Here is a 26127-nt window from a genome sequence, read left to right as displayed (position 1 = left end):
TCTTCCAGAGCTGTGAGACTCACTACAGCCCTCTATGGGAAGAGACTAATGCCGGATCTCTTACAGATGAGCTCTGAGGAGGGCTAGAGTCTGCTGCTGGACTGAGGTGGTGAAACACACAAAGCCCTACTGAAATTCTTTGTGTGTTGGCTGAAATCACGTAGTAGTGAGAGCAAACAAGAAATATTGGTTCTGAGCTCTGGAGGCAGTGGGGTGTTGGCATAAACAATGGGAAAGCAATGACAAATGCAATGCAGGCACAGCAAGGAGTCCAGAGAATTGTAAACTGAAGACAAAGCAGGAGGAAGTCAAGGCTTTTGTTTCAAGGAATACAGGCCCAAGCTGAAGTCCAAGGGGTGGGAGCTAGTGGTGAGAAGGGAAGGGGTGAAAAGGAAAATGAGAACTCAGCATCAGGACTTCTGATTCTTTGCCGAACTGTGGGAGAGCAGTGATATCCGCTGGATCAAGCACTGGCTGACTGGAAGGTCCCAAAGAGTGGTGCTCAATGGATTTAAATCCAGCTGGCAGCCGGTCATAAGTGGTGTGCCTCAGGGCTCAGTGTTGGGACCATTTCTGTTCAGCGTCTTTATTGATGATCTCGATAAGGACATAGGGTGTATCATCAGCAAGTTTACAGATGGCACCAAGTTAAGCAGGAGTGTTGGTTCCCAGGAGGACAGGGAAGCTCTAGAGAGAGACTTAGATGGATTGGATCACTGGGCCAACATCAATGGTATGAGTTTCAATAAGGGCAAGTGCCAGGTCCTGCACTTGGGCCACAATAACCCCATGCAGCGCTACAGGCTTGGGGAGGTGTGGCTGGAAAGCTGCCTGGCAGAAAGAGACCTGGGGGTTCTAATTGACAAGCGGCTGAATATGAGCCGGCAGTGTGCCCAGGTGGCCAAGAAAGCCAACGGCATCCTGGCTTGTATTAGAAATAGCGTGGCCAGCAGAAGTAGGGAGGTGATTGTGCCCCTGTACTCAGCACTGGTGAGGCCACACCTTGAGTATTGTGTCCAGTTTTGGGCACCTCAATACAAGAGAGATATCGAGGTGCTGGAGCGAGTGCAGAGGAGGGCAACGAAACTGGTGAAGGGCCTAGCAAACAAATCATATGAAGAACGGTTGAAGGAGCTGGGACTGTTTAGTTTGAGGAGGAGGAGGCTGAGGGGAGACCTCATCACTGTCTACAACTATTTGAAAGGACACTGTAGAGAGTCACCATCCCTGGATGTGTTTAAGAGACATTTAGATGTGGTGTTGGGGGATATGGTGTAGGGGAGAACTTTGTAGAATAGGGTAGATGGTTGGACTCGATGATCCCAAGGGTCTCTTCCAACCTAGACAATTCTATGATTCTATGATTCTATATGTCTGCTAAATAAGGACACCTGAGGTCAGGGTTATGGAATACTGTTCCCAATTCCTGTCTGCTGGGTGACCTGAGTTGCAGCTCAGGACTTTGCTCTGTGTCCAAATTTCCCATCAGTGAGGTTTCCACCTATTAAACCAAACTGATTCTTGGTGGTGAGTAGCCAGTTACGTTCTCCTCTTGAGGTCCCATCCTTCCTTTGGCCAGTGCCACCTGGCAGTCCTCACATACCACGTGCCATAAACTCATCTCTCTCCCGCAGTGACGGAAGGAAAGGAAAGTACAGGGGCATCCTGTTACAGCCAAGTCTCTGCCAGCCCTATCCAATTCCTGACATGCCTTTGTGCAGCCAGAAACCAGCGGGAGGGTGGCAGGCTGCTCAGGGGCAGGGCAGAATCGCTGCCTATCGTGGCTCCTCCTTAATCCCCAAATTTCCATTATGGAGCAGTACAGAAGGGACCGACCAGTTCAGCAGATCCTGGGGTAGCCCAGCAACAGTAAACTCAAACAGATATTGGCAATGGCTACCTTCAAAGACACACAGTGAGTCACCAGGAGGTCCAGCTTCCCTCTTCCCTAACCTCCTCCGGCACTGGGAATAGAAGCTGCCCAACCTGCCTGCTGAAGTCCACTCCTACCCTGCTACCAGCAGTACCCAACCAAGCAGCTGCTCTTTGTGCAAGTGTTTTCTTACATTTCTAGTTGAGTGATAAGCAGTCCTGGCGGCATAAAGGTGCAGCAGACTTCCTTGAAGTACTATGAGCAGTATCAGTATGAGGGAGGGGAGCCTGAGGACGTAAGTGCATGCCTCTTCTTGCTACGGCTCCCCAGGTCAGTGGTGCAAGGAAATGAACTGATTCAAATGAGTCGTGAGTGAAAGAGAGTAGCACCTCTCCCAGCTGGGTGAAAGGAGCTGTTAAGTTGTACACTGAGAACCCTGTATTGCTTCTTACCAGCATAAAGTCTTCCAGGGTTTTGTATCAAGGGGTACTTCTTTTGCAGCAGGATGGCTCCCCTGAAGGTGAAATAGTGGATGGGCAAGCGATACAGAAACAGCGCTGAAGGAGTGTGAAAGATGGAGCAAAGAGCAAGAAAGGGATAGAAAAGAAACAGTACCACACAAGGAAGATCTCAAAAAGCTCCTCAGGAGTGGAAAGAGGAAAGAAGTCCCCAGTGTCTTTCTTCAGCGTGAGGGATGTTAGTCCATAGCAGCATAAGCACTGTAATGTTACCAAAGCCTCATGTACATGGAACAGGTCTCACCACCCAGCTAGGGTATTCTACACCCTTGAGCATAGCACAGCTGTGACTCCCATGCCTCCATGATACACATGTGGCTCTACGCAATAACACTATGAGTCCTGGGCTAGGGCAGTCTTGTGTCTGTCTGTGGTCAGATCCATCACATAAATCTGGTGTATAGTGGAATTCCTGCACTCAGTCTGTATTGACCAGTCCAAAGGTACGGAGGTTTACCATCTGCTCATCTTGCTCAGTTTCAAGGGTTTGGGCATGTCAGCATATCCACACCCATGAGCCTCAGGGAGTTGACCCATAGGTGACACAGGGTTTAGCATATCATAAAGGTACAAGCAATTAAATGAGTTAAGCCTGCCCAAGATGCCCCTGGGGAAGAAGATTATGAGTTCACTCTGTGTTTGGCAGTCTCTGCAAGATTTACTGTCCTGAAGAGGAAGATGAAATAATTTCTCAAGGCAGAGTGTCAGCTGCAACAACTGTTAATGGCAGAACAAGGGGATGCAAAAGCTGTCATTTTTTCCCTACCTGGCTTTGGAGAGAGCAGATTCATCACATGTTAGCCCATGTTTGTATGTTGCTGTCCTTGCTCTGCTTCCACCTCCTACTCGGCCAGTGGAAAGGAAGATAACCATCTGAGTCAGGTGCAGAGCAGCACTGGGGACAAGGACAGGGGACTCAGAGCTGCCTGCTCAAGCAGTTGTTTGCAGATTTCTCAGCAGCCTCTAATCACGGTAACAGACCTGCTTTGCCTGAAGCCAGCTCTATACGGCTAGATGTCAGATACAAACTAAAAAACAGACTGTTTTGTCACTTAAGATAAATTTTCTCCTAAGCACCTCACTTAAATAAATCTGTTCGGTCAGGGATTGTCTTTCTCACTATGGCCTAAGAAATCTGTCAGCACAGCTCAGGTGGAAGCTGCACTCAGTCAGAGTTAGCACACAGAAGGTGGCTACCAGGGCCCAGAGTGGGAGCAGGAGCCTTGTGTGATTCCACCCTGAGACACAGGAGCCAGCCAGAGACATGAGTCCCTGCCGGGGCGAGGGGGGCAGCTTGTAAACAGCAAAGGAGGGTTAGAAGTGCAATTAGTCCGTGTGACAACTGTGACCATCTTCTGTCACCACTCTGGGTCAGGCCAAATTCCCCTTCCTCCCTCTCTAGCACAAAGCTGGGCCAAGGCATAGGGCTTAAAAACATGCCCAGCTGCCTGTCAGCCCAGGGGAAAAATAAACAAACACTCCCACAGCAACAGGCAGGCCTGTATATGGGCAAGCCCGGACTATTGGCTGGCATGGCTGGCTGTCAGACCTTGGATGGGTTGTAAGTAGGGAAGTCTAGGATACTGGAGAATTGTTATGGGATTTAGTAGCGGTCAGTCCTCTTCTTGTGGTCAGCACTGACACAGATAGCCCAACACAGCACAAGGAGAATTAAAATTATAGTATGTGTAGCAAGGTACCATGCAACCCAAGCCACAGGATGTGGAAAACAACCAAGGCAGTTCCTTTGATCTCTCTGTCAAAGGAATATTCCTCTGGTTCATGCATCTCCACTCAGGAATGCAGGATAGAGGAAAAAAAGGCTAATGACTGAAACTCCATAAGCCATTGCATGTTTCCCAGTCAGGGATCAGGCATCTTCTGATCCAGCCACTTTCAATCCTGCAGCTTTTTGTCCTTTGGAATGACAACAGGGCTTTATGACTTCTTATGGCTTCTCACTTACAGTCAGCTCTAGAAGACATCAGCTGGGTTGCAGTCATTGCCAACATGCCCCTATGTGAGTAAGAAAGAAAGGTAACAAATTCCCACCATCTTTATCCCCCAGCTATTGCCTCTTTCCATCCCTGTGCTCAGAAGGATAGTTGTTCAGAACAGGGTCGTATTTTGTGTTTTTTATCTAAGCTCCGGCCTGCTTTGTCTTTGAAGTGAAAGTCAAAACTCAGGAACAAACAGTGTGGGAGGAGGCGGTCACAGGCACTATGCACTCTTGCATCTGCCCTATCATATTTCCTGGCCTGAGATTCTTTCCCTCACTCATTTTTCAGGATCTGGTGCTCAGTTCCTCTGCAGTCTCAAGACCTGACATCTGCGTGCAGAGTGGGAAGGGTCACACAGGATGATCAGCATGCGATCTTGTTCAGGAGACAAGGCTATGAAGGAACTCTGTGGAATATGGAGAATTACTCCTTTGTTACCCTTCCTAAGAAACTTCAGTCACAGGCCTAGTAATGATACTTAACAGGGTGTAAGTGGGAAAGAGTGGAAGTAACATAGTGTCAGAGTCAGCAAGGCAGAAGGAATATTATATGCTGCAATCTTCTAGATATGATGCCAGAAGCCTAACTGGTGAGGTTCTGAAGGATGGACCTCTGCCCTGCCTTTGGTCACTGGGTGACCCAGTCCAATTCAGCAACTTTCATTAGTCATACCGGAGGAGATGACATTGACCCCACTATACAACCTGGTCCTACCCTCCCTTTTATGTCCTGAGTCCAGCCAGCATCACAACACGGTCTATATGTTGGGGACATTGCTGACCTGTAGTTAGCCCAAAAAATTTGCCTAAGTGCTCTCTTCAACAATCAACATTTTAATTCTGAGATGACTCATCTGTGGCACTGTTTGACCATAATCATGACCTGGGGCAATCACTTTCATATCTGCCTGCATTTTCACATCTCTGCTTAGCAAACAGCTTCCACTTCCATTGCTTCCTACCAACACTTCCTAGCTGGAAGGAGTGTTATGATCAAGGGATCTGTCCAATTAACGGATCCAGGCTCAACCGATGACCTTGCCCCTGCAATACCAAAGTGTTGGCCCATGTCTTCCCTACACCCCGCAGGTTCTGTTCTGCATCGCAGTTCCCAGGCTGCAGCTGAGGGTGACTATTCAGGAGCCATGTGGAGCATGCGGTGCAGAAGAGGGAGCAGAATCCGTAGTGAGGTGCACAAGGGTATCCAGAAACATAGACCATGCATCCTACCAGAAGCCATGGGATCCATGCTCCCAGCCTGCGTATGCAGTGTGCTGCAGGCACCAGGGCGCTAGGGCCTGGACTCACACTTCTTGGACCTCAGTCACTGCAGCCAGAACTCACATAGTGTGGTGAGCTCTCTAATTGCCCAATTTATCTCTTTGTTCCATCCCGGAGAGGAGTGAAGAACAATGTCTTTCCCTCCCCTTTGGAGCCACCTGATACCTCTTTGGGGATGACATCAGATCCACCCCATACCTTGCGCTTACATTAGCTGAAACGTTGCCCTTTACGGCGCCGGGCGCCTGGCCAGCCCTCCCACGGCCAGCGGCTGGGCGTGCAAAGGGCCAGCATGTTTGCACGCAGCTCCGTTCCATGCAGCCTCTCCCAGCAGCTGCTGCGGGGGTGATGGGGACAAGCAGATCTTTTTTCAGACCCCCTGGGGATAGACTTCAACTAGTCTGTTTATTCATTGATTTAAGAAATCCAGCTGTAATTATCGTTAAGCCACTGAGAAAAGGAGCCCAGGCTGGAGACTTGGCTCAGGACAGGGCTTTTGCCACTGTGCTCGCTGCTGTTCTTGCTTCATTGTAACCCTGTCTGCACCACCATCACGCGCATGATGCAGTCACAGTGCTGATTTCATTCCTCAGAAACATATCGCACAACTTTCTGGCAGCAGAAACCCCTTCTGCCAAAGTCTAAAGGCTCTGTGGTAAAGAAGACTGAGAAACAATCCTGGTCATCGCCACTGCTCACTGCCAATAGCCTCTGTCACATCGTCTTTGTCAGGCAGCACCGAATCCCTGATCCATTTCGGCATGATTGGCTCCTGCAAAATAACAGCCTTGCTCCTGATGGAATTGGACAGTTTGATCCGTTTCTCCAGCGATGTCAGTGTTCCACCAGTTCAGGTTTGCTTTAATTTGGAATAAACCCTAAAATCTTGTTAATCCTTTCTTGTCAAGCCAGTTTTGCATCTTGTGTTCAGCTCTGCTGAGACCACTGACTGCCATGCTGAGCAGTTTCAAAGCAGGGACACTGGGAGCCCCACACATCTCCAGCTGCAACACAGAGTGTCCTCAAAAGGAAAAATGTCGCAGAATCACAGCATAGTTGATGCTGGACAGGACCTCTGGAGATTGCCTAGTCCAACCTCCGGCTCCAGAGACAGCTAGAGCAGGTTGACCAGGGCATTGTCCAGTCAGCTTTTGACTATCTCCAAAGACAGAGACACCAGAACCAATGTTCCAATGTTTGGCCACCATCACAATAAAGCCATTTTTCTTATGTTTAAGTGGAATTTCCTGCATTTCAATTTGTACACATTGCCTCTTTTCCTGCTTCCCAGTACCACTGCGAAGACTCTGGCTGCGTCTTTTTTATACCCTCCCATTGGTAATTTATACACATTGATTAGAACAGAACAGAACAGAATAGAGTAGAATAGAATAGCATAGCATATTTCTGTTGGAAGGGACCTACAATGATCATCTAGTCCAATTGCTTGACCACTTCAGGACTGACCAAAAGTTAAGTTAAAGCATGTTGTTAAGGGCTCTGTCCAAATGCCTCTTAAACACTGACAGGCTTGGGGCATTGGCCTCCTCTCTAGGAAGCCTGTTGCAGGGTGTGACCACCCTCTTGGTAAAGAAAAGCTTCCTAATGTCAAGTCTGAACCTCCCCTGGCACAGCTTTGAACCATTCCCACGTGTCCTATCGCTGGGTACCAGGGAGAAGAGATCAGCACCTCCCTCTCCACTTCCCCTCCTGAGGAAGCTGTAGAGAGCAATGAGGTTGCCTCATTTTCTCCAAACTAGACTAGGCCAAAGTTCTCAGCCACTCCTCACAGGACATCCCTTCCAGCCCTTTCACCAGCTTTGTTGCCCTCCTCTGGATGCATTCAGGGACCTTCACATCCTTTTTAAATTGTGGGGCCCAGACCTGCACACAGTACTTGAGGTGAGGCCGCACCAACACCAAATACAGCAGGATAACCTCCTCTTTTGATCGGCTGGTTATTCTGTGTGTGATGCACCCCAGGATGCGGTTTGCCCTCTTGGCTGCCAGGGGACACTGCTGACTCACATTGACCCTGCTGCCAACCAGCACCCCCAAATCCCTTTCTGCAGGGCTGCTCTCCAGACACTCCTCTCCCAGTTTATGCTTGTGCTTAGAAGTATAAAGAAGTATTAGATCCACCCTGACCCTTCTCTTCTCCAGGCTGAACAGTCCCAGTTCTCTCAGCCTCTCCTCATATGGCGGTTTCTTTTCAGTAGGCAAGAACCCTCACTGCTGCAACGTTGTGGCTTACTTGGATGTGTTTGGCTCCGTTCTCTCATGGTTGCTCTTAGACCTTTCTCAGATTAAAATAGTTCATTAGTAGTAGGTATTTTCTTCCCAGTATTCTATACCATAACCGAATCACCATTCAGTCTTCCTCTTTTAGATGGTTTAGCTCATTACTTTCTTTAAGAAAACTTTCTTACAGTCTTAAACCACAGCCCCACCATGGTTCTTTTCTGAGCTGTCTCCAGGTTTCCATCTTGCCTGTAAATGTGGCACTGTCCCCAGGATTGCCCTGTGAGGCATCAAACACCGATCACTCACTCTTGTTTCCCACACTCCTATTTAGGCCAGCCGGAATCTTGTTAGCTGCCTTTGCTGGAGGTTTGATCACCTTGAGTGTGTGCCCTTCTTTAGCCATGTGAGGAGTCCATTAGCCTTTTTTGAGAGACTAACACAATGAGAACTCACGCAATCTTGTATATCATCTATGACTTGCAAAGTTTTATCAGGGGTCCTTCTGTAAGGATGACTTTTATTCCTACGTGCTCCTGCCTGAATACATTTCTCCTGCCTGTAAGAAAATGTGTTTTGTTTGAATACACCCAACTTACAGAGTTATCCAGATCTCTTTGAGTGGTATGTTCCTCTTGCTGGTTATCACCCTATTCATGTTTGCGTCATCTGCAGGGTTTTACCTGCAGTGATTTTGTATTAACCTTCAAACCATGGATGGAAAAGTTGACCAGTTTTCATTCAACTACTGATCCCTGCAAAAACCAACCAAAATAATCAAAGAGCATTCCCAATTGACAATTATTTCTTCTGACCATTGAAAGTTCTCAATTCACTTAATGTATGCTTTATTGACTTTGCATAGTACCTCTCCTTAATCAATACAGCATACTGTAATCTCCTTGATATCAATAGGCCGTGCCTCACAAAAATAGTGTACCATAACACTATGAATTTACTTTATCAAACACAACCTTATTATCAAATAGAATGCTGAGTGCCGCATTCCAAAATGCCACATTCCAGTTCTATAATTCTCTATTAGCAAGCACCTGTATCAGATTTTCCATTATTTTTCACTGGATAGTTGTCAGATACCTGGCCTACAGATCCACTGGTCTTCAGGCTTCTCCACTTTAAATACAGGAACTGTGTTGGTACCTTAACACTCCTCTGCTATTTCTACAGTAAACAAAGAGTAATTAAAGCCAAATCTCAGTTGGTCAGAGTTGAGCAGCATTTATTACATTTTTGGGTATTGAAAGATTCTAAGAGATGGAAGTGGACAGAAGAAAACTGTACCTTGAAGAGGGTGGGAATGATACTGTTGATAAGGTAGGATGGGGAGTTGGAAGGAAGACACAAGGGATAAGGGATATAAGGAGCAGGAAAAGTACAACAGAGTAGTATGAAGGTGATGTTGCTGAGAAAGGAATGAGCGAAACGTGTTTACCAGGTGATGGGTAGTAAAAAGGGAATGCTAGTGGGGAAGGTAAGTAATGGTAAAATGTTGGTGGGTGAGAAGAAGCTGGAACAAGAAAGCAGGAGGTTGAGAAGCTACAGAAGAGTGTGTGCAGGAAAGCATCTGAGGTGAAAGAAAAGCTGGGATGCTAGAAAGTGCGGTGCTGCAACTGTGTATTTTTGGAAGTTACAAAGCCACTGAGAACGGAAACTCAGCTGGGGATGTTTCCAGCAATAGGATCAGGCTAAGAGCTGGAAGGGATTGCCAACAGCATAATCCTGGGACTGGAAAGAGGTAGCAAAGTAAGAAGAGCTTCTAACCCCTAATTCTCTCCTTGCCACCTCTTTCCAGGATTAAAATGTGCACCTAGAAGTACACTGGGGGATTAGGAGAGGTGTATTTTTGGGGAAGTGTTTAAAGTGGTAATAGGAAATGGGAGAAGGAACGTCTTCTAGAGGGGTAACCAAGCGTCTAAAAAAGCGTGAAGGACATTCTCTTAGGACCTGAAGGCAATACAAGGGAGGAGGTGTGCTTGGGCTGCTGTTGGATAGTCTTGGAAACAGTTCCTTGGGACTGAAGGATTCAGGAGAACAGGAGCAGAGAAGAAATGGTGGTGGCAGCTCATACAGAGAGTGGTTGACCCTATGAGGAGGGCGCAGTCAGTCTGGAAGAGGATGAGGAGTGAGAGCAAGGCAATGGTGTAGGACTGCTGGGAGATATCACTAGGGGAATTTTGCCGGAGTTATTCGTATTGATAAATTTATGTAACCTGTGGTTATAGCTCCTCTGTCAGCCTTTCCCAGTGACACCCAGGCCAACCACCCTCACACTGCTACTGTCTTCTCAGCTGAATCTTACATGTGGACATTCGTGGCAGTGAGCTCACCTTTCCACTTGCACTTAAGCCACTCAAGGAGGGAGAGGTGAATTGTGCTTCAGCAGTGCTGTCAGTGTTTGCAGAAAGCCATTTTTCTGAGTGACAGGAACTAGAAGGGGACACTTGTGCAAACTGACACTGAGGCTCCTGCTGCTAACAAGCCTCGGCACAGAAAAGCCCGTCTATCACCTGGTCCTGAACACAAGGAAATGGGAAGAAATGCATGGCAGTGGGCAGGTTACAAACTGTGATTCCCTGTGGCTTCCTCCAACACCCCACCTCCATTGGTCCCACCACCTTCTCACTGCCATCATCAGTTCCCAGGTACCATATGCAGCCACACACTGGGGTCTCCTCAGCACCTCCACCCCACCAGCCTGAAGCCACTCTTCAAGGGTCCTTGTGGAGGCCCAGGCTGCTTCCAGGGGTGGCCCCTGCCTTGCACGTGTTGGCATGAGATGGCCGCAGGCTCTGTCACGCCCCTGCTCTCCCACAGCAAGCAGGTTCCCACAGGCATTTTATTATGAGGGAAAAAGAGCCACATACAGAAACACAAAAAGACATATTTTGCTCTATTTTGAGACAAGGCAGGTGCTGCAGCCCCTAGAAAACACCCTGGAGTCCCTGTAGCCAGGAAGGGAGTGGGTGCATAACACACGCACAGTCATTTCCAAGAGAAAGGAGATGTTTTCAAGCCCCAGGAAAGCACACAGAGGTGGCACTGGGCAGCACTGAGCCATGGGGTGAAGACCATCAGCTGGGGAAGGAGCCTGGCTCCGTGGTGGCAGGGACAGTGCTGCAGAGAAGTTGCCCTCCAGGTCACCGTGACCTCTCACACTTGGGCCACCGTGGTGCCCCAGGCCCCAAAGCCCCTTGCAGGGTGAGACCTCCCTTCCCTCCCCACCATGGGGAGCGGGCTCTAGGGCTTCACTGCAGCTTCCTCACTGCACCTGTCCTCCAGCCGCCAAGGGCAATCGACATAGCGCAGTGCCCCGCTGACAGGGCCACGCTTGGCGGGATCTAGAGCTAGCAGGCTCCGCAGCATCAGGGCAGCCTCGGCTGTCAGGCGTTTCCAGTGGCGGGGCAGGTTTTCCTCCAGGCCCGTCTCCTGCCACAGCATGAAGTCCTCAAAGAAAGGGTCATCTGGCAGGCTCTGCTCCCAGGGGAAGTAGCCAGTCAGCAGGCAGAAAAGCAGCACGCCGAAGGCCCAGGCGTCCAAGCTGGTGTCAATGGGCACCCCCTGGGCATCAGTGGTGTTGCTCAGCTCCGGGGCGGTGTAGGGGATTACCCCGGCCACCAGCTTGAGTTTGGTACCCTTGGGCCTCGTAAGCCCGAAGTCAGTCAGCTTGATGCGCCGACACTCGGGATCGAAAAGCAGTATGTTCTCAGGTTTGACATCACGGTACACCAGCCCTCGGCTGTGGATGAACTCCAGGGCACTCACAAGCTGCGTGGCACACTGCTTAGCGGCGGGCTCGGGGATCCCGTCCTGCACAGGGAGAGGGACAGGTGGTTATGGCACACGCATGGCACCTTGGCAGCCCTGCCAGTGGGGCTCTCACCTGCGCGTTCTGCACCAGGAAAGACCTTTGCATTTCTGGTCTTGCAAGCCTGAAGCTGCTTCAGTGCTGTAGACCCCAGAGAAACCCACAACCCATTGCCTTTATCTCCCTCCCTCTGACCCAGCCAGCCTGCCCAAGGGCCACAGGCTACAGTCCCAGTCCCCATAGCCTTGTAGCAGCACTCACCCGGGGTTTGATGATAGAGATGAGGTCTTTGTGCAGTGCTGGTTCATAGAGGAAGCCATAGTACTGGCTGGACTCAATGGCAATTCCAAACATGCCGATGATGGCAGGGTGGGTGGCGAGGGAGAGCGCCACGCAATACTCATACAGGAAGGTGTGCAGCTTGGTACTGGCTTTGGGTAGCAGCTTGAGAGCCATAGGAGTCCCTGGGGATGGGAGAGTGGGTTAGAGTCCCCTGAGAGTCTCTCACACCAAGGCCAAACAGAGAGGGCAGGCAGCAGCCACGGGTTTGGACACTCATAGCCACAGGGACATCTCTGGCTCAAAGCTTTATGTGGATATATCCTGCAGACACCAGATCTGGGAGCAGGCACTGCCACTGGTGTGAGTTTTGAGCCAGTTTGTACATGCACAGGAGCACTGGGTGGAGCAAGGGAAATTCAGGCTATGTGGGCCCATCAGTCTGAGCTGGGACTACTGGGGAAGACTAGTGTCAGGACCCTGTGGGCACTCATTGGCCTTAGCGTCCTTGGCCAACCCCACCTAGGACCTCCACTCACACCCTCTGTCCAAGGGCCTTAGGGCACTGTTTAAGCTCAGGCTTGGGGCTTCACTCCCTGCCTGAGCTGTGCAGTGGGAGCACTGGTTTCCAGCTGTATCACATCCATGCCAGTGCCTAGCCATGAACCCTATTGATCCTGACTTGTGGACTGACTTCCTGGTTTGACCTTGGACCTGCCTCATCGCTATAATCATGCCTGACGTTCTGGCCTGCCTCCTGGCATCACCTGCTCCCTGGCTGGGTGCAACAGGATGGTCCCTGGCTGGGGAGGTCCCTGTCTTGCTGGTCACCCCACCATGCCTGGTGCCTGGCCCCACGGAGGCACCAGCCCACCCAGTGCCCTGGCGAGAGGAGAGGAGGCAACATACAGTAGCTCATAGGGCGCAGTCGGTTCCTTACCTCTCTGTCTGTGGGTCACGAGCATCACATGGCCATACTTGCCCCTGCCCAGCTCCCGAATAACCTCATAGTGCTCGGCCACCTCGGTGCGTACCAGGCTCTGAGCTGTGATCTCCAGGAGCTCATCTAGCTTGGTTGGTGCCACTGTCCTTGCTGCCGCTGCAGCTGAGCTCTCGGCCATTGCTGAGTGCTGTAGAAACACCACAGCCTGAGTCAGGAACATCACAACATGCACAGAGAAAACTAGATTGGACACACCACACAAACCATGCCATGGCATGGATATATTCTGCCACTTGGAGCCTGAGCACTCTCGCAGCTGTGCTGGCGTTGAGCTTGTGATTTTATACAGTATACCTCTGGGCAAAGGCCCTAATCATATGAAAGTTCCCTGGATTGAAAAGAACTTCCTTCAGCCTTTCTGGCCTCCAGACAGATGCTGGACTCTCTCTAACTGTAGACCTGGGGCCTATCATTTCAAAGACTTGCATCACTGTTCTGTGTCAGCTGTACTAAAGTCTGGCCTTCCAAGCCTCCTCTTATTCTAATCTTCCAGGTGTTATGCAATGAGCAAAACATTAACGGAGTCCCAGATTATCAAGTGTGACCCAGTTCTCTTGCTCTCCTTAGTCTACTGCAGCAAGACCGTGTCTCTCTACTCAGAAACCTACCCCTACTGCATATTGAAGAAAGTCCTTGAGGCAGCAGCAGAGACAGACTTGCCCCTTAGGCAGAGGCACAGCTAGCCCATGATAAAAAAGGGATTACTAGTCAGAGGTAGTGTGCTCTGATCAATCCAAAGGGAGCTCAGTACCTCTCACGTCTGCTGACTTTTCTGACCCAAAGTCACTCATCCGTGCAGCCAAAAAACTTAGGCAGGAAGGAAGCTTGGACATCAATGGCATTTTGAGCCACAGCCAGCTGCTTCAGACCCATTTCAGAGAAATACTTTTTCAGTCCCCCCAGCCAGCTACAAGGCAGCATTTTAAGGCACCTGTGGCAGCATTTTCCCCCTGACTACCCCCCTGTGCTCCGAACACAGGCACCCCAGGCTTGGAAGCCCCTCCTGGCTTTGGACCAAGCTCCCAGAATGAGTCACAGGATGGTCGAGGTCAGAAGTACCTGTGGAGATCACCTAGTGCAACCTCCTGCTCAGAGGAAGGTTAACTAGACCATGTTGCTCAGGACTGTGTCCAGTTCAGTTTTGAATATCTCCAAGGATGGAGACTCCACAAATGCTCTGGGCAACTCATTCCAGTGTTTGATCACCTTTATGGTAAAAAAGTTTTTTCTTATGCCTAAATAGAAATTCTGTGTTTCAGGCCCACTGCCTTGCCTTGTCACTCAATATCACTAAGACGACTCTGGCTGTGGAGTTTTTTTACAGGTATTTATACACATCAATAAGATGATCCCCTGGAGCATTCTCCTCCTGAGGCTAAACAAGCCCCAGCTCTCTTTGCCTCTCCTCGTATGAGAGATGCTCCAATATCTCAATCATCTTAACGGTCTGGATTCATTCCAGTATGTCCACATCTCTCTTCTGCTGAGGAGCCCAGAACTGGACCCATTACTCCAGATGTGGCCTCACTACTGCTGAGTAGAGAGGAAGGATCACCTCCCTTGACCTGCTGGTAACACTTTGCCTAATGCAGCCCAGGATGCAACCCAAGAGCCTGAGGGTTGCAGCATTCTTGGACGTGTCTTAAACAGTGTGCAGCAAGACAGAGTTCCAGTGTAAAACCAGTGGCTTACTTCTGCAACTACAAACTCAGGATGTTTTCTCATGAAACATTTTGACTCACCTGGTGCCTTTTTGGGGAGGGAATAGGACCTCACATTGCTAAAAAGGAAGATGGCATCCAGGGAATATGAGTGGCAGCAGAAAGAATGAAGCCTTTTCCCTTAGTTTTTATATCGCTCTATCTGTGACCACAGCTTTCTACAGTTCCTTCAACTTCCAGCCCCCACTGCTGCTAAATCTGGTCATTCTTAAGAATCCAGTAATTTAGCAACAGAATTATTTAAACCTAGGAAAACTACAAAGAGGCTGGATTTGTACAGGAGGCTGGAACTACTCGTGGGAGAGTTCCCATTCTTTTCCTTTCCCTTCTCTCCTAGACTGCATTGCTAAATCTTACTCAATTCAGAAGTATCGAGTAATCGGCTCTACTTTTCTGCAAAGGCTTTGGCTTGGTGTGAGAGACAACAGCAGTCAAAGTTAGTACAGTCCGTAGGGAGTTCAACAATGAACAAGTGTGTGCATAGGAGGGGATGAATGGGAGGCTGGGGAGAAACTCGCAGGGAAAGATGGCCTGGAAAGTATTTTAGAGATTTTGCTTTGATGTCCTCCTGTTTGCTGCCCAGCCGGCACAGCTTATGAAATCCCACACAGCAAAGGCATCACAGAACCCACAAATGGATCCACTCTGCCACTGGCATTTCCAAACTGGTATTGCCACATTTAGGTGTTAAAACAAATAGCTGAAAAAGCCTTTTATAGAGTCCTAGCTAGGAATATAGAGAAAATACTTTAAATGTAATTGACCTTTGAAAGACATAGACCTTCCCTTGCTTTTAGATAGGCTAAAACCACGCTAAACAGGGAGTGGAGCAACAGGAGAGATGTCTGCTTGTCTTATGCAGAACACATTAGATTTATATTTGTGAAAAAAAAAAAAATAAATCAAAAGATCTCATCTGTAAGACAGTGTTTCTCCTATATCAAATTCATGGTCATATACAAGTTCTTGTCAGCAAATGGTTCATCATCTTCTCAGATAACTTAATTTCTCAAAGCTGAGTTAGATAAAATTTCTTCCCTTGTAGGCTGGCCACCTGTTAGTGCTATCTAACCCAAAGGTTAGAATCTTCTTGCTGCATCCACTTAATGTATTATTCAATAATTATATTATTTTCAAATATCTATTCATTAATCTGTTTTTATTTGTGTTGAAATATTTATTATATGATTCATCTATTTTTTATATGATTTGTTACTTCTCTCTTATTAACTGTGAAAACTTGTTTTTGTGAATGGGAGAATACGCTTCGTATATTCTTGGCTCTCGCTCCAGCTTTATGAATCAAAACATTTCAGTCAATAAGCTTTTGCAATTAAAAAAATCCAGAAAACTTGTGTCCTTCCACTCCTCATTTCAAGTGAACTGCAATATAGGTGGCAATGATCCTAAGGATCCTTAATTCCATGCATGGCCCCACTGGCATGGGAGGGTAGATTGTCTGGGTACAGAGTAGACCATCAAAGTGAAATAGCCAGCTTGGAAAAACAGATCATCCAGAGGGTGTGGGTAGAGTGTCTTGAGGGACAGTGGCAATCCTGTGGGTCTGGTCAGGGCTCCATATGAAGGAAGGCCCAGTGGCAGTCACTTCAGAACTGTTTGCAGGGTTTGGCCCTTGCTGTCCTTGACGAAACTGATTACAGGACAGTCCATACTTCAGGAAATATCCAAGGTTGTCAGGTCTTCTGCTGAGATACCACTGCTATTACCTAGGAAGCTAAGTGAGGGCCAAATTTGGGTCACCACTGAGCAGAGTGTGCCTGGGTGCTCTGCACCTACCTCTTTTACCTTCTGTAGTGCCATTTGGCCTTTGCAGAATGACAAGCACTGGAGACAAGACCACCAGGGCCCTGGCCAGGGTGCACTCACCATTTGGCTGTGCTGTATTGAAGGCAGCAGGCAGGGTCCTTTTCAAAACTGTTCTTTCCTCCACTATCCTTCCTGCACTTCATCCCTGCTAGAGGTCCTGTTTCCAGACTGTCAACGTGTAAGAAACCCTAATTCCCCAAATGAGTCTCTAATTACAGCAGCAAGAAATTCACATCTTTTCCACCATCAGGAGATGCTTCCCAACATCCTAAGGACCTGAGGAGGAGCTAGCCTGTGAAGACACGGTGTCTTAGTCTAGGTAGCATTATTCTGGTTCTTCAACCCAAATGCTTAATATATTTGGTCCAGAAAAGCCCTTCATACATGTCAAGAGCCAAAGACAGTATAATCTCTGTATAACAGAGGCGGTGCTGTGATGAGAGAATCCCAGAGATGTTCAGGCTGGAAGGGACCTCTTGAGATCGTCTAATACAGTTTCTCTGCTCAAGCAGCAGCAGCTGAAGCAGGTTATCTAGGAAGGTGTCCAGTCAGGTTTTTAATACACAGATGGAGACTCCACAACCTCTCTGGGAAACCTATCATGCTGTTTGACCATCCTCACAGTGAAAAAACAAAACAAAACAAAACAAAACAACCCCCAATAAGGTGCTTTCTTGTGTTTAGATGGAATTCCCTGTGTTTTAATTTGTGCACATTGCCTCTTGTCCTGTCAATGAGCACTACTGACAAGAGTCTGGCTCCCTCTTCTTCATTCCTTCTCAACAAGCATTTATACACACTGGTAAGATCCCATCTGAGCCTTCTCTTTCCCAAGCTGAAGAATTTCAGCTGTCTCAGCCTCTCCTCATATCAAAGATACTCCATTGAAAATGGCCTTAAGCATATGGTATGTAGGGTCCATTGTCTTCTCTGACTTTCTACAGAGCTTTAACCCAAACCAAATAACCAACGTTTGGGGCACCTCTTACAAAAAGCCATGCAGGCTTGATCCAAAGACAAACTTTGGTCAACTATTCAAGCCAGTGTTAGCATTCTTGCTGCTATGTATTTATATGGTATCCTAATACAAATGTACCTAACCTGCTGCTGAAGTTTCTCAGCTAGAGAAAAAAGGTTTTTAGTGCCAGTTATATGACTCTTACAGGGTTTATATGCACTATAGTCTGGGCTACAACCACAGTCTATGAGAACATATTTTAAACTACTTAGATTGAGAAAAACTAGCAGAGTACAGCCTAAAACTCAGGCTATGTATTTAACCAATGTTTTACTTAGGCTTCACGAACAGTTTGGCACACTGTGCTTCTGCAGTGCCCACATCAGTTAGTTTAAAAACAGATAGGATGCTTCCAGAAATTGTAGTCACGTTTTGAGTTTTGAGTAAATGTCTCCATGCTCTCTGATCCAGACACTTCTAAGTCTTCATATTGGTTAAATGCCTTCAAACAACCTTCTGTCCGATTCTCAAACCAAGGCCCATTTCCCAGCTCTCAGATCCATTTTATGTCTCTTTTCTGAAGCCTCACCATTTTTTCTGCCCCCCATGTTAAACCACTGGCTGGCCCTGGGGGAATGCCTCCTGTGATGCATTCAGCTAGAATTACCCTCTGCCTCACGCTGTGGCCCCAAGATCTCTTTTTGCTGGAACACCACACCGAGAAGTTGCACTACCTTATGCACCCATTATGACTCCAGAGTTCTTCCAAATTACTGGGGTTTTCGGGGGGGGAAACTCCACTTCCTCTTCATATCCCTTTCTGGGTGTTGCCTGCCTTGTTTCTACCTAAATGCTTTTGCCCCACCTTTAATAAAGCACATTTTGCTCAAATTGACTTACTGTATCAAGTAATTCAGATTACTTGGTGTCTTCGTTGTTATCAAACCACTGCGTTTCTTACTGCCTAGGGGCTGTGTAAGGACCCTACCTGTGGGGGGTTCCCATCAACCTCTAAATTGTTGGTGGAAGTTCAGAGCAGTTCTCACCCTGGTACTGGTTCGTACAGCACCTGCCAGAAACATCCCATTCACTGGGCATTCCCTGAAAGTTATCTGTACAAATTCATCCTGGCATGGGTCAAAATCAATAATCCACACATTTTTAATGGATTTATAAATGAGCCCAGTATAGTGAAAATTATTGTATTTTATTGGTGTCCTCACCCTACACAACTAATTTTGTTAAATCCTGACTCTGTTATTATACTTTTACCTTTGTCCATGGTCTAGAAGAAAGCACTGAAATCATCCAGAAAATGCTCACAAATGACACAAAATGGGTTTGGGTAGGTAATGCGTTGCTCGATAAAACTAGTGCAGGCACATACACACGTGCAAAGGTGTTTCAAATGACCAAAGAAGTTAGGAGTTTAGTCTGGCATTGAGTGACAGAAAAAAAAAAAAAAAAAAAAAAGAAATGTCATATTAATCAGACAAATTTAAGTTCTTCATGCTGCTTTGTAGATAAAATGGGCACTGTGTGAACCCAGAAATGTAGATCTGATCCTTTGCAGGCCTTAGTATGTAGGATGATACAGAATTGCACTAGAAAAAATCTACAGCGATATAGATACACTTCTTAATGATACAGATATGAGTCTCAGAGAATAATGGTACACGGTTTACTGATGTTGCCGATTCCACTTTTGCACTCACTCTGCTGAAGAGAATGCCCAAAAAGCATCAGACGCAGGAAACATCAGCATCGAGAGGCAAACTAGCATTTTCCAGATGCTAAATTAAGAAAATAAGCTTCACTGTAAATAAAAAAATAGATACAGCTGTTCAGCTTTACATAGACTAAGATAGATTATACCAAAAGAAGAGATCTCTTCTGAGACGATGTGCCTCTTACAGTGAACTCTAGTTTCTGCAGAGGTTCCTATGCACAGATGCCCTGAGACAGTCTGAAATTTAATCTCTGAAAATCAGCTGAGTTAGGAAAACTGTATTTCTGAAGAGCTGGCCACCTGCTAATGACTTCTGCAATACAATTGAGAATATCATGCACTAGTGGATTTTGTATTTTTATTAGAAATTTATTCCTTCCGTTTGCTTTGCTTTGTGTTCTTCTTTATCTACTTTTTATCACGGTTTTTTGAATGTTAAAAAATATACTGATATGAAAGACTGGTTTCTCTAGGGTAAATTTCCCACACTCTGGTGAGTCAACAGAATTAGTTATTGGACATTTAACATCTTTTTAATGGTATCGCTGAGACCACAGTTCAGCAAGCTAGTGCTGGTGTCCGCAGTTTAACTGAAAAAGGACCGGCAAAGAAGCATGAGAATGACAACAGGGCTGACAATTACAGGGAAAACTTCCAGGGGAGAAGTCTTTTTAGCTTATCAAACAGAGAGCAAAGAAATTACTCTATCATCTGTATGTACCTTTGTGCATACTAGAATTTCACTAGAGAGGGCTCTCCCAATTAAGTAAAAGCATTATAATAAAACCAATAGCTGAAGCTGAAATGAGGTAGTTGCAGACCCCAACTGCAATACAGATTTTGTGAAGAAGGATATTTGCCCCTAAAATTCTTAACAAACACTATGGAAGAATATCCTCACATCTCTGGAACTTTTAACTCAAGGACGGAGCTTTTTTTCCCCTAAAAGGTCCACTCTAGTGGAAACCACGTTTAATACAGGCAAGGGATCAGAACAGATTACCCCAGTGGTTGTTTCTGGCCTTATTGCTGATAGATTTATGAGCTTCTTTCTAAAACCAGTCAGCAGGCTACTGCTTATTCTCACTGTGGAGAACCACATGACAGTTCCCTTAGCAGAACTGCGTATTGCTCTTCTTGGGCAGAAACACCCAGCAGCCTCCCCGGAGAAAGCCCTGTAAGCCTCTCCCCAGCAAGCAGTATACCACAATCTCCGCACAGCAGCCTCCTTGGGCAAAAATCAGCCGCAGTCTCGCAGGGACCAAGCCACATCACGCATTCCTCCCAGCCAACCAGCCCAGCGCCATCCCATAGGGCACAACTGGACACAAAGCAAACTTCCAGGGCAAAGACCCCTAACAAGCCCACCATCAACCAGGTGTGGGAAATGGGTGCACTCCATGTTGTGCTGGCACACTATGCCGGAGCCTCCAAAAAACAGTTTGCGAGGGGTGGGTGCCCTTTTACGTGCCTGTCCAGTCTCCTTCGTCCTGCCGTGGCTCTAACTTCTCTTCCCACGCTCCCTCCCTGCCCGTACCAAGCCTCTCACCTTCTCCAGCAGTGCAGCACTGCCGGCCGGCCGTGGACTGCCTCGCTTCTCCTGCTGCAGCCTCTGGGCTGGGTTCAGCCTGCGCCGAGCAGCCGGAGGGGGCTGCCAGGCATTACGGGGCTAAGCGTGACGCTCCGCCCCTTCCCCATGTCCTTGGTCCTTGGGGGCACACTCCCTCCCTGCTGAAGGTGACCTCTGGGAGGGTAGAAAAGAGGGGGAACAGAGGGAAGTAGAGGGATATTCATCTGCTGTGTTTACAGAGGGGGAGGTGTTGCAGGGATCAGGGTGGGGTGGTTGTTTCTGCTCTACTCATACCATCATAAGCCCCAGGGACCCTTTGGCAGACCCGCCCTTTTCAGCCATTCCCTCCAGCTTGGGCTCTCATTACAGCTGAGGGAGCAAAGCAGGTCCCTGGGCTGGTGCATGGTCCTTGATCTGGAGCCATGCCAAGTAAGAGTACAGCCATGATGGCAGGGCTCAGAACGAACGTGGGCTGCCAGCGCTTGCTCTTGGCCACCAAAGGGGCCAAAGACATGTCAGTCACAATTGCCTGTGTCAGTGAGCATCAGAGACCAGGCACAAACCATAACTGGTTCAAGGTCCCTTCATGGGGCCCAGTGGGTCAGGCTCCTCATGCGCAGCAGTACTGCAGAGCATTGCCGAGAAGGTGAAATTATTAATGGTAAATACAATGACTTGCAGGCATTTCACCTGTTCTCAGTATCCCCACCCAGACTATATTCCTGCACCAGAGTCTTCTCTTACACTTGAGCTTGGAGAGGAAAGCAGCCCCTGAGGACACTGGCACCATGCAGGTCCTAGACCTTGGCTACAAAGGACAGGGGTTTGCTTACAAGGACATGGATCACTTTGTACATTGGAAGCAGTGATGTGTGCAGCTGTGACACTCCCATGTCACTGGCCTCCCTGTTCCCAAGAGCTGGAGCCGTGCAGGTGACCTGCAAGGCTTAAGCACCTGATGAGCCTTTATGCTCCCTCTGGGGGCACAGTATGGTGAGGAAGACTGAGAGAGAACAGAGGTGAAAGGCACTCTGGTAGAGGAGAGCAGAGCTGCCTCTGTAACCATAAGTACTGCCATCACAGACCTGTGAAGAGCAAGTCTGCTGCCACTCAGAGGTGGTGCACATCAGAGGACAAGAGGAGTAGCACAGTAAGGCTCCCAGCTGCCCCTGTGCTTCTGGTTAAGAGGTGAGGAGTGAGGTTGTGGTGCTGATGGCCTAAAGGTCTCGTGCCATCCAAGGCTGACCCTTCACACTCAGTCTTTAAGGATGCTCCAGTGTTTGGAAAAGCCCTTCAGTATGCGAAGTCCCTACAGTCAGGAACAGTCCAGCTGGGGGCAGTGTGAGTATGAGAAAACCTACCCAACATCCAAGGACTCAGCACTGGGATAAATGGTGTAGTGTAACCACTGCTTCCCAGGAACATGGACCCTGTATTATCTGGTCTTCTGGGGGACAGAATGGGTGAGACTGCTGCCCCTACTTGAGACACAAGTCAGAAATTGGACTAAGATGTATCTCTGGGGATTTGCTTGAAGTCACAGTTACAAGACAACGCTGGGAAAGGAGCCCAGGTGCCCTGAGTCCCCAGTCCCTTTCTCCTCCATTCCAATAACTCAAACTTGCTTCCAGATCTATGAACAAAACACAGTGGTCTTCCTGATTTTCCAGCTAATTTTTTAGCTGGCAGATATCTTTTGTTTTCCTTTCCTACTGAGAGTGGGACTGGCTGAGTGGTTTGGCTCAGAGAAGAGGCCTCTTTCACAGCCTTGCCTGCAGTGCACCAACAAGTAGCAATTTGGCTGAGAGCTTGCCCCCTACCTGCACTTCATCTGATGCTACAACTGCAGGGCTTGTAATGCATTCCCACAACACAGGGAAAATGTCACATGCTGCGTATCACATGTGTGTGAGACTCCCTGCTCTCTGTTCCCTGAGGACTTGGCACAGAGCAGCTGTTGGAGGTCCTAGGGCCTGCTGTACAACTAATGAAGTCAGCATTTGTGCACTTCAGGACCTCTGTAATTTAACACGTACACCTATCTCACCCATGCTGCACACATTTTGTCCTGCTGGCAACCAAGATATTGGTCAAAGTCAACACTGGCAGAGCTGGAAATATGATGTAACCTAGACCGCCTTTGTCTTTTGGAAAGTTGGTCCCAGGCTGTGGACTTGAGGATACGCTGTCTCCAGCCATGCAGAACAATTTGCCTTCAGTGCCATAAGCAGACCCACAAAGAATCTTGCAAAAAGTAGTAAGTCAAGGTCGGCTGTGGACCATTACACATCCTTCAGGCAAACTCTGTCGGCAACCATTGGAGGTGAACGAAAGAGGAAAAGTAGAAGAGGGGAGGAATTTCAAGTGGGTATTAATGGCACTTCTGTTCAGATTGCCTAATATTGTCCACTGCAAAGACTCCTTTCAGATGTATGTTTATGCTTTGAGACACAAGCATTGGGTGTGGCCTATGATATCTAACAAAAAATACTTTATGAAAATGCATCCTTTTCCTCCTCTGAATTATGGTTGGGTTTAGCATGATAAATATCCCGTCCTTTGCATGCCTGGCCCAGAATAGGCAGCACACAGAAAAATAATGGAACATGAACATGCCCAAGAACCAGACATGGCAGCCAGTGTCACAAAGTCATAGCAGTGACAATTGCATGAGGAACAACTGGACTAAAGCAGCTATAGTGAAGGGACTTCGTCAAGAAGGCATCTACCACACTTCTTCGGTCCTTCCTTCTCTTCCCTTATCCGTCTTCCTTGGCATACACACAACAGCCCATTTCACTCCCATCAGAATAGCAGTGGTTCTTCAAGTACACTCTCTACAGGATCAGGGTTGAATTCTTATTAGTGAGTGCTCAAAATCAGACAACGCCAGATGTGTGGTTGCAACTGGAACACTGCCCCTTCAAAGAGAAATCCACCAGGCTCCAGCAAGTACCCAAAGAGCCACTGAGGGTTCTGGCTACTCCAACATACCACTAGCAGGACACTCAGTTTCGCAAGTGTTGGCCTTAGTGTGAACCCTTTCTCTGCCATATCCCTGGCTAATGATGCTGATGATTTCCACAGAAGGTGAGTTGGGTGGATAGTTCTGTGTCCTATTTCAGAGTTACCCAACCTCACATGGCTCTTTAGTTTTCACTCTGTACTATCAAAGGCGCCAACAGCATCTGGGGTGATGGAAGATTTGATGCCCATTTGGACCCAAGAAAGCACTCTTTGACACTGCCCTGGTGTGGAGGCTTGTCAGCAGGGACATATGTGAGAGAAAGCTGCTGAAATAGGAACATCAAGCTCCTTTACCAGGACCTAAAATGGCACTCCTCTTTTAATATTGTAGTGTATGGCAATACTGAGGTTGTCTATATATATTCAAACTGACCACAAGCAGCTTTTCAGAGCAGTCATAATCCCTTCATTTCCAGTGTTCAATTTTGCTCAGCCCTTTTCAGAAGCGGCTTTGTGCCTCATGCTGGCATGGGAATAGCTCTTTGACTTTCCCCATTGCTTTCCTACTTTTTCTGCTATTAGTAATTCTGCCAACACTTTCCTCCCCTCCAGCCCCAGCAGGCAGGCAAGCAAGCCAATCTGCAGGGTGCTACAGGGTGGGGGCTGCCTCCTGGATGGAGAGCTGGGGCCTTGAGCTCTCCTCAGCACAGGCAGGGTGCTCAGAGGACTTGACCAGCTGCGCAGACCATTTGTGCTCTGAGGTCATTCAGCGCTACCCCATCGCTGAGGAATCTGCTGGCCGTCTTCCTGACAGCGCTGTACAATGTCCCACCTCACTTGCCAGCTAACACAACACACTCATGCTGAGCCCAGGGCCTGCTCCCCCGAGGTGCTTCTCGAGCACACTCCCCAGCTTCAGCAGAGCCCCTCACATCTGAGACCTCTGGTCACCCGCTGACCACCATACCTGCTTCAAAACACCCTGCCCAGTCCCATTTCAGCCGCCTCTCTTCATGTTGTTGTTGGGCACATTGGGTGCAGAGAGGTTGCAAGAGATGGTGCTAATACATCGGTATCTATAAGCACTGATCCCAATGCCTTGGAGCAACACTGGGATGGTGCCCTTCAACCCCAGCACAGGGGCAGGGACTCACAATAGCTGTATTTTTAATCTTTTCTGTTGTGATCTCTCCCAGTCTGTCCTTCAGGGCTTAAAACAATATGCAAGATCCAGTATCCAAGGTGCCAAGCAGCCTTATCCCTGAAGCTCAATGACTTATTTGTCGCCACAGGTACAACTAGGGACTGTCCGGGTGACAGCTCACCTTGCAGCACCCACCCTAGCCTGGTGAAATGGTGCCATCACAGCAGGCTGAATTGGCTGGGGATCTGGATGGCTTGGAGACAGATCTTGAGGGGGGAAGGTTTGCAGTGGAGCTTCGCAGAAGAAAAGGCTGGACTTGCAAGGAAGAATGGGACTTAGGTGGTGGGGCAGGGTCAACATATTTTGTTGGGAAAGCTTTCTTCTGTCAAGGGAGACAAGAGGGGCCAGCTGCTCCGAAGTGACAGGGAGGCAGGAGACAAGGGAGATAACAAGGCTGGGAGGGCATGGGCTCACCAGCCAGGGCTTATCCCATAGTGTGCCACAACGTGAGAGCACAAAGTGGGAGCAGGGCAGGCCCAGGGATGGTAGTCGGGTTCAGCTGAGAGTCCAGATCATCAGGCGAGTTCGTAGTGACAAAGCAGGACCAAGGCCCACCTGAGAAGTTGATCTGCAGGTCAGGGTCAATGCCAGTGGTGGTAGCCAGTGCCGGATGCAGTCCGGTGATTGCCAGGCAGGTCTGAGGTCAAGCCAGGAAGTCAGTCCATGTGGCAGGGTCCAGACAAACAGCATCTACGGCCAGAAAGAGCCGTGAAAAATGTGGAGACAGACCACAATACAGCTCAGGCAGGGACTAAAAGCCCAGGACTGAGCTGGTCCTGGTCCCATGGGCAAAGGTTGGAGGTGGAGGCCCAAGTGAGGCTGGTCAGGGCCACCAAGTGCCCTTGGGGCAAAGCAAAATGATGGCTCCTGCCTACCTCTCAATTTTTCATCAGCTTCATGTCTGCCTCTAGCAATGGGCTGGAAAGCAAAAGATGCTCCTGCTCCCTGAGGAAGGCTGAACCCTCTTGTGCTACCTCACCTCATTTCTACAGCTTCATCCGCATGGGGTAGCAGGCCAGCACCCTGCAAAGCATCTTTCACAACCCACCCCCAGGGACCACTGCTGCTGGGACATTGTCCCCAGTGTCAGTGTCTCACTGCGTACAGGCTTCTGCTGGGGCCGTACACAAA

At 48.4% G+C, this 26127-nt stretch overlaps 1 protein-coding gene across 1 annotated transcript; it reads right to left on the bottom strand.

Annotated features, from left to right (window-relative positions):
* Positions 1–10634: 10634 nt before the first annotated feature.
* Positions 10635–20953, bottom strand: LOC309686492 (serine/threonine-protein kinase SBK2-like; the record flags this gene model as incomplete). Its single annotated transcript, XM_082499200.1, is given in 6 exon segments — positions 10635–11740; positions 12000–12202; positions 12958–13165; positions 20805–20820; positions 20822–20904; positions 20906–20953. Coding segments are annotated over 6 exon segments (1128 nt in total). The 3' UTR covers positions 10635–11170.
* Between the last annotated feature and the right edge of the window lie 5174 nt (positions 20954–26127).

The sequence above is a fragment of the Vanellus vanellus genome (genome assembly GCF_965231255.1).
Source record: "Vanellus vanellus genome assembly, chromosome: 2".
NCBI classification, from domain to species: domain Eukaryota; kingdom Metazoa; phylum Chordata; class Aves; order Charadriiformes; family Charadriidae; genus Vanellus; species Vanellus vanellus.
Note: the sequence above shows the minus strand (reverse complement) of the source record. Positions and strands in the feature narration are given on the sequence as shown.